Source organism: Oratosquilla oratoria, chromosome 30 (genome assembly GCF_046742065.1).
Source record: "Oratosquilla oratoria isolate Oo_2021 chromosome 30, ASM4674206v1, whole genome shotgun sequence".
Lineage (NCBI taxonomy): Eukaryota > Metazoa > Arthropoda > Malacostraca > Stomatopoda > Squillidae > Oratosquilla > Oratosquilla oratoria.
The window spans coordinates 2,942,800-2,966,619 of NC_134806.1; the positions used below are offsets into that span (position 1 = coordinate 2,942,800).

The following is a 23,820-nucleotide window of genomic DNA, read 5'->3' on the forward strand; positions in this document are numbered from 1 at the left end:
CCGTCCCCTCACGCACACTCCCTCACCCCCCATCCCCAACCCACTCCCCCCATGCATCACAGCATTTTCCATACACAACCATTCTCCATTCACCCCCATACACAACCATTCTCCATTCACCCCTATCTTCTGTCCTCTTCCATCCTTCCTCAACAAACATTTCTCTCTTTCCCAATGGTCCTTTTACCCCATCCATCCATCTCATCCTTGGTCGCCCCCTCATGTTCACTCCACCCACCTCTGCCTTCCACACCTCTTTTATTAATCTTTCTTCACTCATTCTTTCCATGTGTCCAAACCATCCCAATACTCTTTCATCAATCCTATCTCCCAACTCCCTTTCCACCCCCGTTCTCCTCTTCACCTTCTCATTTCTCACTCTATCCAGCCTAGTAACCCCTGTCATACTTCTCAGACACCTCATCTCAAACACATTCAAACTACTCCTCTCTTCCTCTCTTATGTTCCATGTTTCTGCCCCATACAGTGCTGTTGGCACAAGCACTCCTTCATACAATCTCCTCTTAGCCTCCATTCCCAAATGTCTATTTCTCATTACACTTTTTAATCCCCCAAGGCATTTACTTGCTTCTCTCGATCCACATTTACTTGTTTATTTATTTTTTTGTGGTACAGGCAGAAGATTGTTGTATATGTTTGAGAATTATTTTATTGTTTTTTTTCAGGGGTGAACCTCTTGTTGATTTATGCTAACATTTGTTTTTATTTTCAGGATTCCCAGCAGCTTGTGAAATCAATTATAGCAATTAGAGATGGGAAATCTGTTGGAGGATACAATGAAATGGAATGTGATCTTTTTACCACAGCCCAAACCGTCATCAATGTTACTCTCACACATATAAGGAAAAGTAGTAGTAAGGACATTGAGGTTAGTGTTTTATGATATTTGTGTAGTAAGTCGTAATTATTATTATATTTTCTGTTTCATCTCGTAGAATTTAGTTGGAAGGAGTGGAAGGGATTAGTGTAATGGGAGAGAAAGTGATGTGATGGTTCTTCTCCCAAGTCTAGTCATATGCAGAATGTTTTGAGTTTTCATGAGGATGGGAAATCATGGATGGGAATGGGAAGAAGAGTATAACAGGCCAGTCTGAGTTAATTTGGTTATGTTATGAATGCGTGTTAGATTACTTATTCTTAAAGGATAGATGGATCGGTAATGCCAAGAGTAATAGTAATGGGTAGATCTGGGAAAATGTGGATGTATGGAGTGAATAGATTGCACAGACTTGTGGTTAGGATGTCACAGATATGTGGTTGTAGGTGACTTGAATTGAAGATGAGCTTGAAGGCAATAACCCCCATTCATGAAGAGTGAGGGGATTGACCCATGGATAAACTGACTACTGACGAAAAGGTATTATGTTTTCTTGTGGTTTGAGAAAATGTGTGTATCATTAGCGTGAAAAGGGTGTGGGTTTTTCTTTCTTGTGTCTAGCTATCCCCACTCTATGGGGAATGAGTTAGGAAAAATATATATATACTTTCATTTTTCATTTCTAATGATTTCTATCATAAGCTGGAGTATTACCCATTTTGATATAAGGTCTTTTAACTTCACCAGGGAGGATTGGATAGTATCCTAGGTGAAGGTGTCTTCCAAAGTACAACAGAAATAAGCAAGAATACAAATGGGGAGGAACAGTTACGTCATTTTAAGCTGCAGGCTCTCCTTCATCTTGAAGTTCTCTGGATACTTGGTGAGTTTTTGTTCTCTGTAATTATTTGTTAATCTCCTACAGATGTGAAGCAAATGAAATTCTTTTGGACCAGTCCTCATGCATACATGTACTACAAAAGGCCCTTTGTCCAATATAGAAGTATATTGTAGTGTGCAATATGCCAAGCAAGAGGTTTGTCAATCATATGTAATTATTGTGTATAAAGGGCCTTTTGGTATATATATGTTCCAAGGAATGGGCAGGGGCAGGGATGGCCTTTAGTCTAAAAAAAGCTAACGCAAGGAAAAGAAATGGTTATTTGATGGGTGAAGGTTGGGTGGATGCCTTCATTGACCACTATTTTTATAATGGATAAAAGACCTTTTTATGTATGTTTGTATGTGGTCTTTTTTGATAGGATGTATCTGGGTGCTATCAAGCCTTGTTTATCCCAATTAGCTTGCAAGTTTAAGATTCATTTGTGTGCCAAGTCACAGGGTCATACATGTGTTTGATATATAATATTATTTTTCCTTAGGGTTTTCCACAAATGAGTGCGAGGACAAAGAGAACGAGGACAACCCTGTACGTGATTATCACATAGATGAAACGGTTAAAATGCTACGATCAATTTCTTTAAAACACAATCCAGTCACCATGACAACGTTTTTACAGGAAGTTATACTAGAAAAGTGAGTGTGATACACGCATTTTGATTTTTTTTTCTTAATTGATTGTGAGTCTTCATGTAATATTGTTCAGGATTTTTGAAGAAATGAATCAGTGTTTTTATTTAGTGTTCAGAAAGGAATTGAATTTGGAGATTAGCTCTTTGACACCAATGGGTTTTGTACAGGTCATTAAAAAAAAAAAAAAAAAAAAAAATATATATATATATATATTTATATCTATCTATATATATATATATATATATATATATATATATTTATATATATATATTTATATATATATATATATATATATATATTGGTGAAGAAAGATTAGTAAAACAAGTGTGGAAGGCAGAGGTGGATGGAGTGAACAGGAGGGGCAACTGAGGATGAGGTTGATGGATATGAACATAAGAATAAAGGAGACTACAACAGACCATAAGACCTACACTAGGCATTTCCATATCCATTACCACCTGTCATCCCATCCATAAAACTGTCTAACTATTTCTTTAAACCACTGATAGTTTCAGCACTCACAACATGGTTACTAAGTCTATTCCATTTATTGACCACCAATTGGTAAACCATTTCTTGCCTATTTCCTTCTTAAATCTAAATTTGTCTAATTTAAATCCATTACTGTGAGCCCTGCCCTATTGTCTTAATATGATGACCTTGTTTGTGTCACCTTTGTTAAAGCCTTTGATCCACTCAAACACCTCTATTAGATCACCAAGCACTCTGCATCTTTGCAAAGAGTGTAAATTAAGGTGCTTAAGTCTCCCCTCATAAGGTAAATTTCTGAGCCCTTTTATCATTTCTGTCATTCTCTTCTATACTGATTCTTGCAAATTTATATCCATTCTATAGGACAAAGACCAAAACTGTACCACATAGTCAAGGATGAGTCAAACACTAGATAGAGTTTGTTAATTACCTCAGAAGTTCTTTTCGTAACCATCTTAGCAATGAAACCTAATGTTGTGTTAGTTTTATTCCTGGCACTTTTAATACACTGTTTCTCAGAGTTGAGGTCAGGACTCACTAGAACTCCCAAGTCTCTCTTGCACTCAGTTTTCTCAAAATGTGTTATCTAAGCTGTATCTGCTTTTGGGGTTGTGTAACCCTACGTGTAACATGAACTTTGAGATATTGAAGTCCATTTGCCATTTCACTGACCATGTGAACAATTTGTTAAGATCTTCCTGCAGAATCTCAGCGTCTTCTTCTGACCTAATTAGGCATCCTATTTTAGTGTCATCCACAGACTTACTAACATCACTATTAATTCCATTGTCCAAGTCGTTTATATACATAATGAAAAAAAAAGGACCCAAAATCGAGCCCTGGGTAACTCTACTAGAAGCACTCCTCCATTTGGAATTTACACTGTTTAAGGTGACCAGCTGTTTTCTGTCACTGATCCAAGCTCTAATTCATTCAAACACTTTTCCTTGTATGCCATGTGCTTTGACTTTATTTAGTAGTCTCTGGTGGGGCACCTTATCGAATGCTTTACTAAAGTCAGTGTAGCAGTAGAAGTAGAGAAGAAACAAGTAGAGAAGAAAATATAAAAGGTGCAGATGGAGAGATGATAATGGAAGAGAAGGCAGTAAGAGGAAGATGGGCAGAGTATTTTAGGGAGTTACTAAATGTGAAGGAGGATAGGGAGGGAAAGATAGTTGCAGTGGGAAGTGTTAAGAAAATGAGAGTGATGAGTGAGGAAAATGGAGGAGAAATAAGGAAGGATGAAGTGAAGGCAGTTGTTAAGATGATGAGAGCAGGTAAGGCACCTGGTCTGGATGGATGCCATGCAGAATGTCTAAAAAAAGGAGGTACAGTGATGGTGGACTGGCTGGAGAGAGGGTAGAGTGCCGGAGGACTGGAGGAGTGCCTGTATAGTTCCACTTTACAAGGGAAAAGGGGACAAGTGTGAGTGTAGTAGATTCAGAGGGATTAGCTTGTTAAGTGTAGTTGGGAAGGCTTATGGGAGGATCTTGATTGAGAGGATTAGGAGAGGAAGAGAGGGAGTAATTGGCGAGGAACAGTGTGGATTTAGGACAGGTAGAGGTTGTGTAGATCAGATTTTTGTGGAAAGACAGATATGTGAAAAAGCTATAGGAAAAGGTAAGGATGTTTTTTTGGCTTTTCTGGATCAGGAAAAGGCTTATGACAGGGTAGACAGGAAGGCACTGTGGGAGGTTTTGTGGATATACAGGATAGGAGGAAAGCTTCTAGGAGCTGTCAAGAGTTTTTACAAGAGTAGTAGAGCATGTGTCAGGATTAGAAATGGAGAGAGTGAGTGGTTTGAGGTAAAGGTGGGACTTTGTCAGGAATGTGTTATGTCGCCCTGGCTGTTCAATTTATACATGGATGGGGTGGTGCGAGAGGTAAATGCAAGGGTGGTAGGTCAGGGATTGGAGATGGTTAAAGAAAATGGAGAAAAGTGGGAGGTGAGCCAGCTGTTGTTTGTGGACATCAGTGTGTTTGTACCAGGATCAGAGGAGGGATTGAGGAGGCTGGTGACAGTGTATGGGAGAGTGTGTGAAAAAAGAATTTTGGAGCTAAATGTAGGTAAAAGTAAGGTGATGAGATGTACAAGGGGTGAAAGTGGCAGCAGACTGGAAGTGAGCATTAAGGGAGAGCGACTGGAGGAAGTGGATAGTTTTAGATACTTGGGTGTGAATGTGGCAGGAAAGGGAGGAGTGGATGTGGATGTAGAATGTAGATTGAGAGAAGCGAGTAAATGCCTTGGTGGATTAAAAAGTGTAATGAGGAATAGACATTTGGGAATGGAGGCTAAGAGGAGATTGTATGAAGGAGTGATTGTGTCAACAGCACTGTATAGGGCAGAAACATGGAATATAAGAGAGGAAGAGAGAAGGAGTTTGAATGTGTTTGAGATGAGGTGTCTGAGAAGTATGATGGGGGTTACTAGGCTGGATAGAGTGAGAAATGAGGAGGGGAGGAGGAGAACAGGGGTGATAAGGGAGTTGGGAGATAGGGTGGATGAAAGAGTATTGGGATGGTTTGGACACAAGAAAAGAATGAGTGAAGAAAGACTAGTAAAAGAGGTATGGAAGGCAGATGTGGAGGGAGTAAACATCAGGGGTGACCTAGGATGAGATGGATGGATGGGGTGAAAGGGGCTTTGGGGAAGAGGGGAATGTCTGTTGAGGAAGGATGGGAGAGGACAGAAGATAGGGTTGAATGGAGAATGGTTGTATATGGATGATGTGATGCATGAGGTGGAATGGGCGGGGGGATGGGGGTTGAGGTAGTAATTGTGAGAAAAATTTTGACGCAGCCCGAAGGGATATCTCCCCGTCTTCTCCTTTTCTGCATGAGGGGACGGAGAGGGAGGGGTCGCCGATTTAATGAAGTGGCCTTGGTGTGGATGTGCTGTGTCTTGCGACACTGCTTCTGACCTAGGGCAGTGGACAAGATGTAGGGATGACCCTTCATCCAGGAGGTGCCAAGATAAGAGGGAGGGTAGAGGGTGGAGGGGAGTGGAGTGTATTAGGGATGGAATGGGTGGGAATGGTTTTTATGCCTTTGTTTTTTGGCTACCTCCCTTGTAAGGGGGAAAAGCCTTTGGTATACTTAATGTAAATAACATTTTAACTATCATTGTTATCTGATGCCTTGTATACATTAGTATAACAAGATGCTGTGAGTCATGAATCTAATTATGTCTATGGACTGATTAATTATTTCCATTAACTGGTCACAGATTTAAAGTCTACACTCTTTAAGCACCCTCAGATGGGATAAAAGGGGCATTGAGAAAGAGGGGGATGTCTGTTTAGGAAGGGAGAAGACAGAAGATAGGGGTGAGTGGAGAATGGTTGTGTATGGATGATGCTGTGATGCATGGAAGGGAGTGGTTATGTGTGAATGATATTTTGACACAGCCTGAAGGGATTTCTCCCTGTCTTCTCTTTTTCTGCATGAGGGGATGGAGAGGGGGCATCGCCAATTAAATAAATTGGCCTTGCAGTGTCTAACAGCATTGTTTCTGACCCAGGGCAATGGGCATGATGTAGGAGTCATCAAGGAAGAGCCAAGAAAAGAGGGATGGATGGAGAGGGGTGGTGAATGGGAGTGGAGTGGGTGGGAGTGAAATGTGTTGGAGTGGAATCATGCCTTTTGAATGGCTACCCCCCCTCGTAAGGGGGGGAGAAATCCATGGTATATATATTGATTAAAAACCAAAGAATTAATTAAGATATATTTTGTTCATTAATATCTGTGTGTATTTTTCCTAGTTGATTAAAGGGACGTTGTGATAGAAAAGTCGTATTAAGATGACAAAGGGTTAATGAGTTTATGTACATGGACAGTAACTCTGTGTTTCTAAGTGTAATTATACCTTGTTGTTACAGTTATGCGGATACCTTAGGAGAAGTTTTGGTTGAAATCTATGAAGAGTTGAATCAGCCGTTACCTCCCCAATTGACGGCCCTAACGGATGACCCAGCTTCAGTCAAATCACATGTAAGAATGCAGAATGATTTTTAAGTAAAAAAATGCAATAAAGTCTTGTAGTTGAAAGATGCTTGCAGTGTACACTAGAAGAAACAAGTTCCTAATACTTTCTGTTTAGTGGTCTTGGTATCCGGTGACAAAGTCTTGGGAAAATTTTGTTGTAATTCATTCTGAATAACCAGTCTTTTGTTTATGTTCCTGTGACACCTCATATTTGGTTTTTGACTAAGGTACTTTTGTGGTACTCCTGTAAATCAGAGTAATGCATTATTCTCCTATATATGGAGATAAATCTCCATTCACAGTCATATCATCATTGTTAAAGTGCAAAGGGGATAAAAGGTGGTACACAGATTTAACCCTTAGAATACGATGATGCCTGCATAGGCATCATGAGCCGCAAGTACATATATGAGGATGCCAACAACGGCATCCTGGTTATTTTTATTTTGTAGTTGTAGCTGAGTGACCCCTGTATTCTGTGAATAGGCTTGATCACGTTTTCTGTGGTTATATTTGTTCACGGTGAAAGAGAACAGGTATGACAGCAGTAACTTTATATTTTATAATGTGTGTATTTGATGTATCATAGTATATCAGGCAACCTTATGTGCGTGCAAATACTTGACTTGTATTGAAAAAGATGAGGGAAATGGGAGGAAATGAGTAGAATTCTGTACCTTGCGTGAAGCTGAAGATATGGAAGAAGAGCTTTGTCTACAATAGCAGTTATAAAACAGGAATAAAATCAAGTGAGATAAATAATGTTTAAGAGACTACAATCTGGCAGGACACTTTCTTCCCTTAGACGCACATTGAACAATCACACCAATTGTACCAGTGTTACTACTCTGACTTTTGTTTGATATTCTACTTGACATCTGTCCATTCCAAGTGCCGTTCTAGCTTGTTTCTTTCAAAGCTGCTTGTACCTCCTCATTTGCAAGTATTTTTATTTTTTGTACTCAACCATCACAGTCATTCTCTTATATTCTTCTGTTGCCACAGTCCAAGTCTCCTTTACCTCTTCTATATTCAGCAGCTCCTTGAGATGTTCTGTCCATCATCCTCACACAGTTTTCTCCTTGGTTATCATCTGTCCATCTTCCCCGTTAACCCTTTCCTTTATACCTGACTGGCCTCTTTACACTCTTCACTTCCATCCAGAACATAATTTTATTCCTGTTAAAAATTCTCAGACAAACACCTTCCCCACTTCACATCTTCTCTTCTCTTGACCTCCATTGCCTTGCATTTTGATTTCACCCTTTCTACACCACTCTTGTGCTTACTCGTTTCTCCACAACTGCTCCATATCATAAACAAAGAAAACCTGTACTAATGAACATATGCATACCAAAAGGCCTTATCCTCCTTTTAAGTGGTGGCTGAGTCAAATCATACATCCATCCCTCACCAATCTTACACCCATCTCACATCCATCCCACACCCATCATCACTTTGTGGATGGAGGGTCATCCTTGCCCCCAACCACACCACTTTGGTCAAACGGAATACAGTGAGACACTGCTTTCACTGCAGAACCTGACATATGAAAATCCATGTGAACAAGTTGCATAAACACGGCAAAGAAAACATGGACTGGAAGTGAAGTTTCGTCAATAGATGAAACATCAGGAATAAACGCTTCACTTCCAGTCCATGTTTCCGTTGCCGTGTTTATGCGGAACCTGACATCTAGGTATGGTTTACCCCCGCTGCTTCATTATATGGTGACTGCTGCCCCATACAAAAAAAAAAAAAAAAAAAAAAAAATTATTGGTATGGGAACGGACAAGAAGATATCTGCTGCCTATGTCATCCATTTACAACTTGGCTCCATGCACTTTTGTAGTCTTTCCTTCGGACAGATATTTCTCCTACATATAGTGTCTCCTTGATTTTGTTTATTCGCCGCATCGACTTCTGCTTTCTACGCTCTTTAATAGTTTTTTTTTTTTTCGTACACATCCCATCTGTGTCTAAATCATCTTGGTACTTTTTTTATCAACCCTATCGTACTCCCCATCCCCCACCTACTCCCTTCCATGCATCACAGCATCATCCATGCACCACAGCATCATCCATGCACAGCCATTCTCCACTCACCCCTATCATCTGTCTTTTCCCCTCCTTCCTCAACAGACATTCCCCTCTTTCCTAATGCTCCTTTTACCCCATCTCATCCTTGGTCACCTCCTCATGTCCCTCCACCTCTGCCTTCCACACCTCTTCCTAATCTTTCTTCACCCATTCTTTCCATGTGTCCAAACCTTCACTCGTTCTTTCCATGTGTCCAAACCATATATACATATAGCAAGAGGCCTCTTACCCCCTTGAAAGGGAGGTAGCCAATATAGTGATATGATTTGTATTACTTTCAGGACAGTTCAGTGATGAGCTGTGTCGTTGGTTCACTCGAAAATGCAGAATCCAACCGTTCTCGTGAGGGACGAAATAAGGTTGCAAGACAGCTTAGTATCCTAGAAGCTCCCAAAAGGCAGATTGTGGTGCCAGTAATGAATAGAACCTTAAGAAGAACAGTGAGTGAGAACATAAAGCCACAGCCTCAAAATTCAGGAGAACCGTCACAGACTGCAGGTTTGTGTATAAATCAGTTCCATCTGAATTGCTTTTACTTGTTTGTTATCTCTCTTTTCCTTTATCTTTTTCTTTTATCTTTTTCTTTTTCTCGCTCTTTCTTTCCCTTTCTTTATCTCTTTCTATATCTACTTTTTTTCCTTGTCTTCTTTCATTTCTCCCTTTCCCCTTCATTTACCCCCCTTTCTCCCCCATTTTCTCCCCCTTTTCTCCCCCTCTCTCTCCCCCTCTCATCCCTCTCTCCCCTCATCTCCCTCTCTCCCCTCATCTCCCTCTCTCCCCTCATCTCCCTCTCTCCCCTCATCTCCCTCTCTCCCCTCATCTCCCTCTCTCCCCTCATCTACCTCTCTCCCCTCATCTCCCTTTCTCCCTCTCCCCTCATCTCCCTTTCTCCCTCTCCCCTCCCTCTCCCTCACTCCCCCCTCTCCCTCCCCTCCCTCTCCCTCCCCTCTCTCTCCTCTCTCCCCTCTCTCTCCTCTCTCCCCTCTCTCTCCTCTCTCTCTCTCTTTCTCTTTCTCTCTCTCTCTCAGGATGAGACAACAGGGATTATTTATATTTAACCCCTTTGATATGAGAGTGGGCGTATGAGGATGCTGGCATCGACATTTGATTGTGTTTATTTTGTAGTTGTAGCTGAGTGAACCCCACATACTGTGAACTGGCCTAATCATATTTTCTGTGGTTATCAACATTCAGAGTTAAAGAGAATGATTAATATAGCTTTAACTTCATATATTATAATGCGAGTATTGTGGTGCATCATCGTATGTCAGGCAGCACATACTGTGAGACTTTGACTCGTATTGAAGAGGATGAGGAAAAAACATTTCAATGGAATGGGATTTATTTGATATACGAAAATTTTATAAAAGAGAATTTATTTGTCTATGTTGTGTCTTTTCTGCTATCGATTGAATGATTTGTTTGTGTCTTTAAGAATCAGGAGAACTGCGCAATGTTAGAAGAAGCTTGTTTGAGCTAGAGGAGCCTGGTACTAGTAAGAGGAAGTTGAAAAGATCTCAAACTGTCAGCAACATGCCCACCACACAGCTTCGTCAGAGTCCGAGGAAGGCCGTCAAGAAGAATCTTCAGATCACCCCAAAGAAGTCTAAGTCTCAAGTAAACAGAAAGAGAGAAAAGGCTCATTCAGCACCAGATGGTTTACCCAAAGGAGAGAAGACACCTACGAGTAAAAGAAGTAAGAGTAATCACATCATTTTGTCTGTGATAGAGGAAGACTCTGTTCATAGAGAAATGATGACACTTTTATTATACTACGACTGTTTGGGGTATTGGCTGCATGTTATTGTGGCAAAGTAGCATGCAGTTGATACTTTAGGGTCTATATGGGGTGCCCCTATAGACCAGAGCCACACATCATTTTATCTGTGATAGAGGACAACTATGTTCATAGAGAAATGATGACACTTTTACAAAGGATTACAAAGGCGGAGCATGCCGACAGGAGACCTTTTGGTCCATATCTAGGTCGGATGCAAAAAAAAAAAAAAAAAAAAAAAAAAAAAAAAAATCATAATAGTAAAATAATAAATAAAAACTATGATAATGTAAATAACAAAATACATAAATAAATGCATAGGTATAGTTAAATAATAAACAAACAGGTAAATAGTAAATAATGATAAATTGACATATAACTAATAATAGATGAAAATCAGACAGACAAATGATAAAACAAAAAACAAATAATATAAAATAAATTATCATTACAGCTTCGAACTGAACTACATTGCACTACCTGTGCAGGAAGTTTATTCCATTCATTAACTACACGGTTGGCAAAGTTGTTTCTACCTACTTCCAAATTGAATCTATTTCCGGACAGTTTGAGACCATTGTTTCTTGTCTGATTCTCATTCAATGTGAAAATTTTGTCACTTTTGATGTTGTCAATTCCCTTTAAAATCTTAAAGACCTGTATCAAGTCACCTCTTGAGTCTACGCTTTTTTAGGGAAAACAGATTCCTATGTTTTAGTTGATTTTCGTATGATTTATTTTTGATATTTGGAATCAGTTTTGTGGCTCGCCGTTGTAGTTTTTCCAATCTGTCAATGTCTTTAATGAGATTCGGTGACCATACGGAAACAGCATATTCCAAATGTGGACGAACTAACGATTTATATAGCTTGTTAATGAGTGATGGACTTTTTAAATCAAAAGATTGTGCAATCAGTCCTAGAATCTTATTTGCTTTCTCAGAGGCTGAAATACACTGCTTGTATGATTTGAGGTCGTTACTGATAATTACGCCGAGATTTTTTTCACTATCCACTTTTGTTAACGAATTTCCAAATAACTTGTAATCATACTTACTGTTATTTTTACCTATGTGCATTACCTTGCATTTACTTGTGTTAAATTTCATTAGCCACTTTTCAGACCATTGCTGTAATTTATCTAAATCTTCTTGAATATCCAATTGGTTTGAGTGATCATTTGCCACTCCACACAGTTTTGTATCATCAGCAAATTTGGAAACAGTAGATTTTAGTCCATGGTCAATATCATTTATATATACTATGAATAGAAGTGGTCCGAGAACGGAACCCTGAGGAACTCCACTTGTAACATTTTTCCATCTAGAAGTTTTTCCATTTAAAACAACTCTCTGTTTTCGATCATTCAACCAATTACTAGTCCAACCTAATAGGCTACCACTTATTCCGTTTAAAGCTAATTTAGTAAGTAGTCTTTCGTGTGGGACTTTTGCAAAGTCTAGATATATTAAATCTATATTGTTTCTTTTGTCATAATTCGAGATAACTGTGTTGTAGAATTCGAGTAAGTCACGCAAGAACGTTTCCGTCTGAAACCATGCTGGCTATCATTTATCAAATGGTTACTTTCTAAATGATGTTCGATAGCATCTCTGATGATAGTTTCCATTATTTTTCCTACGATTGAAGTCAAACTTATAGGCCTATAGTTATTTGGCTTCTTTTTGTCACCTTTTTTGAATATGGGAGTAATGTTAGCTAGCTTCCATTCTCTTGGGACATCTCCGGATATGATGGATTTCTTGAAAATGATTTCTAATGGAACAACAATCTCATTTTTCATTTCCTTTAAGATTCTTGGATGCCAACCGTCAGGCCCTGGTGTTTTATTAACTTTGAGTTTATCTATACGCCTTTTAATTTTTTCTTTTGTTATATTTACCGTAGTGAGTAAGTTTACCCTAGACTTTTCACAGGTTTCAGTTTGGAATTCACTTTGAGGTGTTTCGTTTGAGGTGTTTTATTATACTATGACTCTGTTATGCTGTCCCCCAACCCCTTGTTTCTGTCCTGTATCATTTCTCTGAATATTCATTTCCTTTTTTTGCCTACCCTGTGGTGGGGGAAAAGAATGCTACCACCAAGTCTTCCCACTTGAGTCGTAAGAGGCAACAAAAAACAGGACAGGATTAGGAGTCCTTTTACCTTTAGCCCCACAGGGGACATTCCTAAAAAAAAGGAAAGACATAAGAGGGTGTGGGATTTTCCAACCAGTACCCTAAGGTTTGGGTCTTTTAATGTGCGTGGATATGGTACAGATGAGAGTAAAAGGAAGAGATAGGCAGTATGTTTGTGAGAAGAAAGATGGATGTGCTGGCTTTGAGTGAAACCAAATTGAAGGGAGAGGCGAGTGTGAGTTTAGAAGTGTAGCTGGGAGGTTCTCAGGAGTGAAGAGGGGACGAGGGAGAGAAGGGGTGGCTATACTGGTAAGTGAAGAGATAGGTAAGCGTGTAGGAGTGGAAGGTTTCTTCAAGGTTGATGTGGATGAAGGTGAAGCTGAGAAGGGAGATGTGGGTTTTTGTAAGTGTATATGGGCCTGGTAATGAGAAGAGCATAGAGGAAAGGGAGGCTTTTTGGATAGATTTAAATGAGTGCATAGAGGGATTAGGGATGTCACTGTAGTTGTATTGGGAGACCTTAATGCTAGGGTAGGAAACGAACCAATAGATGGAGTGATTGGGAAGTATGGAGTTCCAGGTAAAAATCGTAGTGGAGAATTGATGGTGGAGATGTGTCTTGAGAGTTGATGATAGCAAATACAGTGTTTAGGAAGAAAGTCAAGCATAAGTACACATGGGAGAGGGTGGTGGATGGAAGGGTGTCAGATAGAGCATTAGTGGACTATATAGTGGTGACCAGGAGTATGGTAGGAAGAGTTAAGGATGTACATGTTCTAAGGGGAGAGAGTGGGGGAATATCAGATCATTTTCTGGTGGAAGGTAAATTGAGAGTGGAGAATAGGTGGAGAAAGAGGAAAAGGGCAGAAGGTAAGCAGGTACTTAGAGTGAACTGCTTAAATGAGAAAGAAAAGGAGGAGTATAAGAAGAAGCTGAGAGAGGAGTGGGAGGGAGTGAAGGATAGAGTAGAACTAGGAGTGAAGGAGGAATGGGGATGGTTCAAGGAGGGAGTCATAAGGTGGTCAGAGATGATGTGTGGAACAAGGAGGGCAGGAGGAAATAGAAGGAAGGGTAGTGAGTGGTGGGATGAGGAAACAAAGAAGGGTGTAGAAAAGAAGCAGGCTTTCATAGATTGGCTACAAATTAGGATGAGGGAATCGTATGAGAGGTACGAAGTAAAGAGAAGGGAAGTTAAGCATAAGATAAAGGAAACAAAGAGGAGAGCAGATGTGAAATGGGGTAAGAGTATGAAAAAATATTGAAAGTAATAAAAAGGTGTTTTGGAAGGAAATGAAAAGAGGAAGAGGAGGCGAATCAAGTAGAGAAGAAAAGGTAAAAGGTGCAGATGGAGAGATGATTATGGAAGAGAATGCAGTGAGAGGAAGGTGGGCAGAGTATTTTAGGGAGTTGCTAAATATGAAGGATAGGGAGGGAAAGGTAGTTGCAGTGGGAAGTGCTAAGAAAATGAGTGATGAGTGAGGGAAATGGAGGAGAAATAGGGAAAGATGAAGTGAAAGCAGCTGTTAAGATGATGAGAGCAGATAAGGCACCTGGTTTGAATGGATACCATGCAGAATGTCTCAAGAAAGGAGGTACATTTATGGTGGACTGGTTGGTGAGGTTATTTAATGTTTGTTTGAGAGAGGGTAGAGTGCCGTAGGACTGGAGGAGTGCCTGTATAGTTCCGCTTTACAAGGGAAAAGGGGACAAGTGTGAGTGTAGTAGTTTCAGAGGGATCAGCTTGTTGAGTGTAGTAGGGAAGGCTTATGGGAGGATATTGATTGAGAGGATTAGGAGAGGAACAGAGGGAGTAATTGGTGAGGAACAGAGTGGTTTTAGGACAGGTAGGGGTTGTGTAGATCAGATTTTTGAAAGGAGAAGGGTTGTGTATGTATGATGCTGTGATGCATGAGTGGGTGGGGGTGGGGGGTGAGGAAGTATATATGAGAAATAATTTGACGCAGCCCGAAGGGATTTCTCCCTGTCTTCTCCTTTTCTTCATGAGGTGATGGAGAGGGGGTGCCACCAAATTAATGAAGCAGCCTTGCTGTGGATGTGCTGTGTCTTGCGACACTGCTTCTGACCCAGGGCAGTGGACAGGATGCAGGGATGACCCGTCATCCAGGAGGTGCCAAGATGAGAGGGAGGGAGGAGGGTGGAGGGGAGTGGAGTGTGTAGGGGATGGAATGGGTGGGAGTGGTTTCTATGCCTTTTTTTTTTTTTGACTAACCCCCGTGTAAGGGGGGAAAAAAGCCTTTGGTATATGTATGTATTATTATTATTATTATTATTATTATTATTATTATTATTACTACTAAAAAAAAGGGGGATAAAAACCCTGCCACTATGTTTTAATATATGCTGTAGAAGGTGATTAATTGGAATGAAGGGAGGGGTCTAGGGATCCTCTGATCTGTATTTTTCTTCTAAAGGTTCTGTCTGTATACCAAGGGCTTTTTCCCCTTTACCCATTTCACCCCACCCATTCCACTCCCATCCACCACCTTTTCCTCCAACATTTAGTACAGACATATACCAATAACTTGTTCACCCCTCCCTCTTTTCTTGGCTTCTTCTGGATGATGGGTTATCCCTGCATCTTGCCCATTGCCCTGGGTCAGAAGCAATGTAGCAAGACATAGCACATCCACAGCAAGGCCACTTCATTAAATCGGCGACCGCTCCTTCTCTGTCCCCTCATGCAGAGAAAGAGATGGGATAGAAATCCCCTCGGGCTACGTCAAAATATCATTCATACATACTTCCTCACCCCCCCATCCTGCACCCACTTTCTTCCACGCATCACAGCATCATCCATACACAACCTTTCTCCACTTACCCCTATATTCTGTCTTCTTCCTTCCTCAATAGACATGCCCTTTTCCCAGTGCCCCTTTTACCCCATCCATTCATCTCATACTTGGTCACCTCCTCATGTTCACTATCTCCACCTCTGCCTTCCATACCTCTTGTCTAATCTTTCTTCACTCGTTCTTTTCATGTGTCCAAACCATCCCAATATTCTTTCATCAGCCCTATCTCCCAACTCTTTTTTCACCTCTGCTCTCCTCTTCACCTCATTTCTCACTCTATCGAGCCTAGTAACCTCTACAATACTTCTCAGGCATATAATCTCAAACACATTTAAACTTTTCCTCTCTTATGTTCCATGTTTCTGCCCCATATAGTTCTGTTGGTACAATGACTCCTTCATACAATGTCCTCTTAGCATCCATTCCCAAATGTCTATTTCTCATTACACTTTTTAAACCCCCTGAGGCATTTACTTGCTTCTCTCAGTCTACATTTGACCATTCCTTTTTGCACAATTCGCACCCAGGTAACTAAAGCTATCCACTTCCTCCAGTTTCTTGACTCTGTTTCCCATGTAAAGTGGAACTATACAGGTACTCCTCCAGTCCTCCAGCACCCTACTCTCTTCTAGATAAACATTAAACAACCTCACCAGCCAGTCCATCATCACTGTACCTGCCTTTTTTAGACACTCTTCATGGCACCCATCCAACCCTGGTGCCTTACCTGCCCTCATCATTTTAATAACTGCTTTCACCTCATCTTTCCTTATTTCTCCATTTTCCTCATTCATTGCTGTCATTTTTTTAGTGCTTCCCACTGCAACTAGCATTTCCTCCCTATTCTCCACAATATTTAGTTGCAAATTATGAAGAAACTAAGTGCTGGACTTGTCCAAATAAGTTTAATCCTAAGTTTTGAGCCCCGTCTGGGGTTCATCTTCAGGAATAAACTTATTTCAATGAGTCCAGTGTTTACTTTCTTCATCTATACAATGGTTCTTGGATGCCAGCTCTTCATAAATATTAGATTGAGATGTTTGTATACTGCTATGATTCAAATTACATCTGGATATATTAGATGTTAAAGTGAAATAAAGAGGTTTGATAGAAGAGTCATAAACTTTAGCGTATTTGGTTTCTTAAGATCTTATAGAACCTGGGATACCAATTAGTAGGTTAAGATAGATTATTGAAAAAATTGTACTAATAATTGGGTTCCATAGGTCTTCTGGTTCCTGAGACACCATATAACAAGGCAGGGCAAAACGTTTACTTCAAACATCGTTTGAGGAAGAGCACAGGATCAACAGTTGTCAATGAAAGTCCTGATCTTAAGAGTAAGTATAGAATTTATTTTGTCTTTTATGTATATTCTGAAAGTTTGCCAGTTATTTGCTTATTTTTTATTTCTAGATGAAAATATTCTGATTAGTAAAAAAATTTTTGTCTTTGATTTATGCCTCTAGGGTGTGATTTGTATATTATTTTTACTAATGTTTTCTAGGGCTCCCATGCAAGACAACACCACGACGACTTAGAGCAAGTCTCACTCTTAACAGACGGAGCTCTTTCTACTCGGGTGCACGGTCAAGGAATTGGGAGAGGGCAAAAAATCAACTACTGGCAGACCGAATTCGGGGATCCTATGACCGAAGGAGTCTCGATCTGGGACAGTTGAAAAACACTTCAGATGCCAGTTTCCTCTTTTCTGAAATTTTGTCTTCAAGTCAGGACGATGTATTACATAATGCTGATGATGATGATGAGACCCCAGTGAAAGAGAAGGATAACATTCCACAACGTGTATTGTCATTTGGTCTAGACGATTGTCAAAAGGAGGGAAATAGTTCTCCTCAGAAATCCATTCTGGAGAGACCTAATAGCCTCGTTCTGTTGGAGGATTCTCCGTCAAGAAATACCAGAGCCGCTGCAAATGCTAAGTCCCCATCTCGAACCCTCCCTAAGGAAAATATTTCCACGCCTCTGAAGAATGTAAGAAGATCACTTTCCTTAGGCACCCCTCGTAAAGACGTCAAAAGTGAAAACGGAAATAATATGCTCCACTGTCCAGTGACTCCAAGAAGAGGAAAATCTTTACTCGATGTTCTCACTCCTAGCAAACGTGTACAGTTCGATTTCAACAACACTCCAAGTAAGTCTTCATCTCCCATTAACCTGAATCAGACACCACGAAGTATACTGAAGACACCTCAGAGAACTCCAAACAAGACTCCCAATAAAACACCATGCAAGACTCCAAGCAGGACTCCCAATAAACTTTTGTTTAGAAGTCCAGATTTTGCTGGCTTCTCAAATAAAAAGTCTCCTAGAACCCCAGTAAGGACACCAACAAGAACCCCCCCTCGATTTGAGCGCACACCTTTGCGAATTGCAGTAAAAGATATTAAACCATTTTCTGTCACAGAGACTGAATCAGACGTAAATTGTGACAGTGCAGTTCCGGAAACGCCTTTAAAAGGCATGAGATCGTGTTCAGATGACTCTGGAGGCTTGGTACCCGAAACACCAGTGAAAGAAGTGGATATGTACTCCAGGTTGGTGTCAGGTGTTGAAGGGAACAGGTTGGAAATAGAGCCTTTAGAGAAGGAAGATGCAGAGGTACTCACCGGTGTGGAAGAATGCGGAGATCACATGGAGGAAATGCCTTTGCTGCAGGACATTAGAATCGATCTAGATTCTGATGCTTTTGGAGGTTTGGAAAATAATGAAGATATTGGAATGCCTACATTGCCAAACATGGCACCAGAGGACATTGAATTAGTTTCGACCTTGATGTTCAGTACCGATCCAGATCCAGATTCAGGCCATGGAACTGTGGAATTTTTAGAAGGGGAGGAGGATGTTGACTCTGATATTAAGAATATAATCAATACCCTCTCAACGCCAATTAGGGGTGGAATCAGTCCAAACAAGGAAATGAGTAGTTCAACAAGTGTGGATGGCTCAGGCTTAAAGTTAAATCTTCAAAATGTTTTTGACATTTTAAAGAGTCCAATAAGGAAAGGCAAAACTCCTGACAAACTTACCGAGGCTGTTGAGAGCTTCAGAACACAGTGCTCTCAGGAACTGACACCAGAACAGGAGAAAGTTAAGTTAAATGATGGAGTGAGTCCAGAAATTGCTTTGAGCAAAAGTTTTAAGCTTTACATGGAAAGAATGGCCAAAGAATTAAGTAGATTAAGTGACGGAGGAACTCCAGAGAAGACACCAAGAACCTTGGCATATGGAACAGTAAGTCCATTGAAGGCACAGGCACTCCCAGCAGATGTGGATAAAACCCCACAGAAAAGATTAACAACCTCAGTTGATAGTGAAGAAAGTGCAAAGGAGGGAACAACTCGAGGTTATGACAAAGCAAGCCTGGAGGGAACTACAAAAGCCCCTGTAGAAGATGAAGCAAGCATTGAGAAGAGGAAGGGAACCTTATCAGATAGTAAAACAAGGCCTGAGAAGAAAAGTATAACCCCAGTAAATGATAAAACAAGTCCAGAGAAGTTGACAGTATCCTCTGAAGATGAATCAAACTCCAAAACAAGCTCAGAGAAGATGACAACATCCTCTGACGATGAATCAAGCTCCAGAACAAGTCCAGAGAAAGTGACATCTTCTGAAGATGAATTAAGCCCTAAAGCAAGTTCAGAGAAGATGACATCTTCTGAAGATGAATTGAGCCTCAAAGCAAGTCCAGAAAAGATGACATCATCATCATCTGAAGATGAATTAAGCACCACAGATAAGAGGAAAACAAAGAAAGATGAAGCAAGCCCAGAGGAAAGGAAAAACCCAACAAATAATAATGTGTCCTCTGAAGAAAGGATAATTTTCAAGGAGACAGTGCCAGAAGATGATAAAACAAGTTCGAAAAAGAGTAAAGATGTAGCCTATGGTATGACTACCCAAAGGAAGAAAGGCACAACCATGGCAGAGGGTAATGGAAGCCCAGTGAAGAGAACTTCGTTGGATAGAGTAAAACGAGAGAAAAGCATAACGCCAGAATTTAATGAAGTAAAGCCAGAGAACAGAAGGACAGTCCTAGTGGATGATAAAGGAACCCCAGAGAAGAGAGGCACAACCCGAGCAGATTATAAAACGAGTCCAAGGAAAAGAGAGGTAATCACGACCAACTGTAAAGTAAATGCAGAGAGGAGAAGGGAAGAGAGGAGAAGGGCATCACCATCAGATGATGAGGAAAGGGTGGCTCCATCTAGTGATAGAATAAGCCCAAAGAAAAGGATATCTTTAGGGATTGGTAAAAGAAACCCAGAGAGGAGGACTTCTTTAAGACGTCAAACAAGCCCAGAGGATAGTAGTGGTACCACATCAGATGATAAAATAAGCCAAAGGAATATAACAACCTTAGCAAATAATAGAGTAAGGCCAGAGAAGAGAAAATCAACTCAGCCACTTAACAAAAGAAATCCGAAAAAGAGGAGGACAGATTTAGTAGACGATAGTGCAAGCCTAGATAATGGGTCGGTTTCAGCAGGTCTAGAGGAAACAACCTTCGAGGAAGATCAAACAGCAGATTTTGAGGCCAGGAATGTAGTTAGCCAAGTGGCTGATGGGCTAAAGGAAGATATGACAGCAGATTCTGAGGCCAGCAATGTTGGTACCTTAGTTGTTGATGGGCCAAGGGTTGATAAGGAAAATTTGGAAGAAGAGGACCAACTAAAAAAGAGTAGGTCATCTAGAAGGAAACTTATAATGACTGATTGTAAAACATCTTTGTCATTTGATGAAGAGACAGAAGTCCTTTCCAAACCAAGTAGGAAGACTGTCCATAGAAAACGTCGCTCTGATTGTGATTTGTTGATGATAGACAAAGGAAAGTCTAGTTCAGGAAGTGAAGAAGATTCACTTAATTTACTTGGAAGATTGAGAAAGAGGAAAAAGAAGTGTCTAGACGGAAGGTTGAGGAAGAGGACAAGGCTGTTTGAAGAGGACTCAGACTTTTCATCTCCACAATCAAAGCATTCACAGTGGGAGTTGAAGGTAAAACCCCTTCGAAATTTAGAAAACCTGCCAAGTAGGAGAGAGAGTGAGCAAAGTGAGGCTTACCAAGATCAGGAATATGACAGAAGAAAAGAACCAGCTTTATCAACATCATTCAGTCATGTAAAGGCAAGTAAGAGTCCAGATAATCGACATAAACAACAGAAAATAGACATGTATCTGTCACCAGTTCCAAAGCAGTGTTGTAATGTGGAAACTGCAGTAGCACGGGTGTCATCTGGAAGTTCAAGTACCCCCACACGGAAACGACCAGAGACACCCAATGACTGGAAAAGAGTCAAACCAAGACATGAAAAGCAAAGGATTAAGAACGCCAAAGCTGAGCATGAGACTTCTGTTGAGAAAGTTAGCATTTCTTCGGGGTATTCTTTAACAGGACCTACTAATCTGAATGACCTTTCGAAAGAGAACACGACAACAAGTAAAGTGAAGGGGAAAGGAAAGTCCCGCCGCCATAGAGGTGTGAAGTTGAAGTTGACCAAGAGTGGAGAACATTACCAAGTATCTTCTAACAATGTACATGACTCTTCAAATGATCAGGACAAAAGTCTGAACTCTTCCCAAGAGAAGTTTGAAGAAAGTTTTCAGTCATCAACACAAGAGGTTTCATCAGTAAAGAAACACAAAAAGAAGAAGAAAAAGGAAAAGAATACCTGTGTCATTACACCATTACGATTTACAAGACATATGTCTAAAGATCTTAGTGTCTCTCCAGAGTTGTTCCAGCGACTGATCACTCTTTCGCCAGACCGTTCTGCAAGTCAGGATGAGGAAAATCTTACCTTTGGGGATGAAGAGCTGGGTACTAAAGTTGAGGAAGAACTTGAACAACAGTTTGAGAGATTAGACAGTGAATTTGAAAGTCCTGAGGATCCCGTAGTAAGTGATAGTGATTCAGATTATGCACCACCTGGGGTGTCTTTTGGTAACAGGCCCCCCAGAAATAATCCTCGACCCTCAAGGAACACCAAACAGACAGTTGAAGCTATTTGGTCAGTTCATACACTCCCAGGTTCTCCCATCACCACTAAAACATTTGTACGTAAACAAAAGAAAACGCATGTTTCTCATACCCCCAAAGTGAGGATGACACCAATAACCTCTAAAGAACCAAGTCCTCAGAGTCTGATGCAACTCACTAACTCGCCAATTATCCAGCTTGCTCGTGCATCAAGCTCTCACATACCCACAACCCAACTAAGGTCCAGGAAAAGATTATACAGAGGGAGAAGGGATTCTTAAAGCATTAATTGTGTGTGTGTGTGTGCTAGAGTGTGTTTTGTATATGTATGTGTGTAAAGGTTTATACAAATGTAAAAGGTTTATTGTACATAACTTGTTTAGTTTACGTGTCTTAACAAGTTGAAGGTTCTCGGTTTTAGTGGCTGATGTACTGTTTTATTTAATGAATTATAATGTTTTCTTTCTCTTACCTTGCAGAATTATTATAACTGCATGAGTCACACCAACCTTCACATTTCTAGAAAGTTTGATTATTATTTCTTTTACCCGATATATTTTCCTTTTTTGTACAGTGGTGAGGGAAGATGTTATATACCATATATATATATATTTCTAATAAATGTTTGATAATGCAAGTTGTTAGAAGATAGTCCCATCAAAACTTGCAGTGTAAAAATGTACGTTTTAGTTCAATTTGTCATTGTATGATTTCATCTGTGCTGTTCATCTGTAATTTGTAAAAATTTTGTACAAATTTAGTGCCTATACAGTCACTGTATGTACGAAGTTATACCTAAATAAAGTGGTTCATATATCTTTTAGTTTAGTTTCTTCAGTAGAATAAAACATATGAATCTGTTTCCCCTAAAAAAATGTAGACTCGGAGGTGACTTGATACAGGTCTTTAAGATTCTAAAGGGGATGACAACATCAAAAGTGACAAAAATTTTACACTGAATGAGAATCCGACAAAAAATGATGGTCTCAAGCTGTCAGGAAATAGATTTAATTTGGAAGTGGGTAGAAACAACTTCGCCAACCATGTAGTTAATGAATGGAATAGACTTCCTGCAGAGGCAGTGCAATGTAGTTCAGTTCGAAGCTTTAAGATTTGTTTAGATAAACATCTAAGCAAGATGCTGTAATGACTGCCATTTATTTTATATTTATTTGTAATTATTTGTCTTTGTTTATTATTGGCTTGATTTTCATACATATACCAAAGGCTTTTTCCTCCTTACAAGGGAGGTAGCCAAAAAACAAAGGCATAAAAACCATTCCCACCCATTCCATCCTGTATACACTCCACTCCCCTCCACCCTCTACCCTCCCTCTTATCTTGGCACCTCCTGGATGACGGGTCATCCCCGCATCTTGTCTACTGCCCTGAGTCAGAGGCAGTGTCGCAAGACACAGCACATCCACAGCAAGGCCACTTCATTAAATCAGCGACCCCCACTCTCCGTCCCCTTATGCAGAAAAGGAGAAGACGGAGAAATCCCTTTGGACTGCGTCAAATTTCTCTCACATACTACATCCCCCCATCCCCCTGCCCATTCACCCTCATGCATCACATCATCATCCATATACAACCATTCTCCATTCACCCCTGTCTTCTGTCCTCTCCTGTTCTTCCTCAACAGACATTCCCCTCTTCCCCAAAGCCCTTTTCACCCCATCCATTCATCTCATCCTATGTTGCCCCCTCATGGTTACTCCCTCCACATCTGCCCTCCATACCTCTTTTACTAGTTTTTCTTCACTCATTCTTTCCATGTATCCAAGCCATCCCAATACTCTTTCATCAACCCTATCTCCCAACTCCCTTTCCACCCCTGTTCTCCTCCTCACCTCCTCATTTCTCACTCTATCCAGCCTAGTATCCCCCATCATACTTCTCAGACACCTCATCTCAAACACATTCAAACTCCTTCTCTCTTCCTCTCTTATGTTCTATGTTTCTGACCCATACAGTGCTGTTGGCACAATCACTCCTTCATACAATCTTCTCTTTGCATCCATTCCCAAATGTCTATACCTCATTACACTTTTTAATTCAAGGCATTTACTTGCTTCTCTCAATCTACATTCTACTTCCACCTCCACTCCACCCTTTCCTGCCACATTTGTACCCAAGTATCTAGAA

General features: G+C 40.4%; 1 protein-coding gene across 1 annotated transcript in view; it reads left to right on the forward strand.

Annotated features, from left to right (window-relative positions):
- LOC143040976 (uncharacterized) overlaps positions 1–22,488 on the forward strand; it is a 48,073-nt gene extending 25,585 nt beyond the window's left edge. The window contains exons 7-14 of the mRNA XM_076212432.1: positions 734–889; positions 1,586–1,721; positions 2,221–2,374; positions 6,742–6,853; positions 9,229–9,445; positions 10,383–10,643; positions 16,901–17,014; positions 17,182–22,488. Coding sequence (XP_076068547.1) covers positions 734–889; positions 1,586–1,721; positions 2,221–2,374; positions 6,742–6,853; positions 9,229–9,445; positions 10,383–10,643; positions 16,901–17,014; positions 17,182–21,953 — 5,922 coding nt within the window. The 3' untranslated portion in view covers positions 21,954–22,488. The remainder of the gene's footprint in view (positions 1–733; positions 890–1,585; positions 1,722–2,220; positions 2,375–6,741; positions 6,854–9,228; positions 9,446–10,382; positions 10,644–16,900; positions 17,015–17,181) is intronic.
- The last annotated feature ends 1,332 nt before the right edge of the window (positions 22,489–23,820 follow it).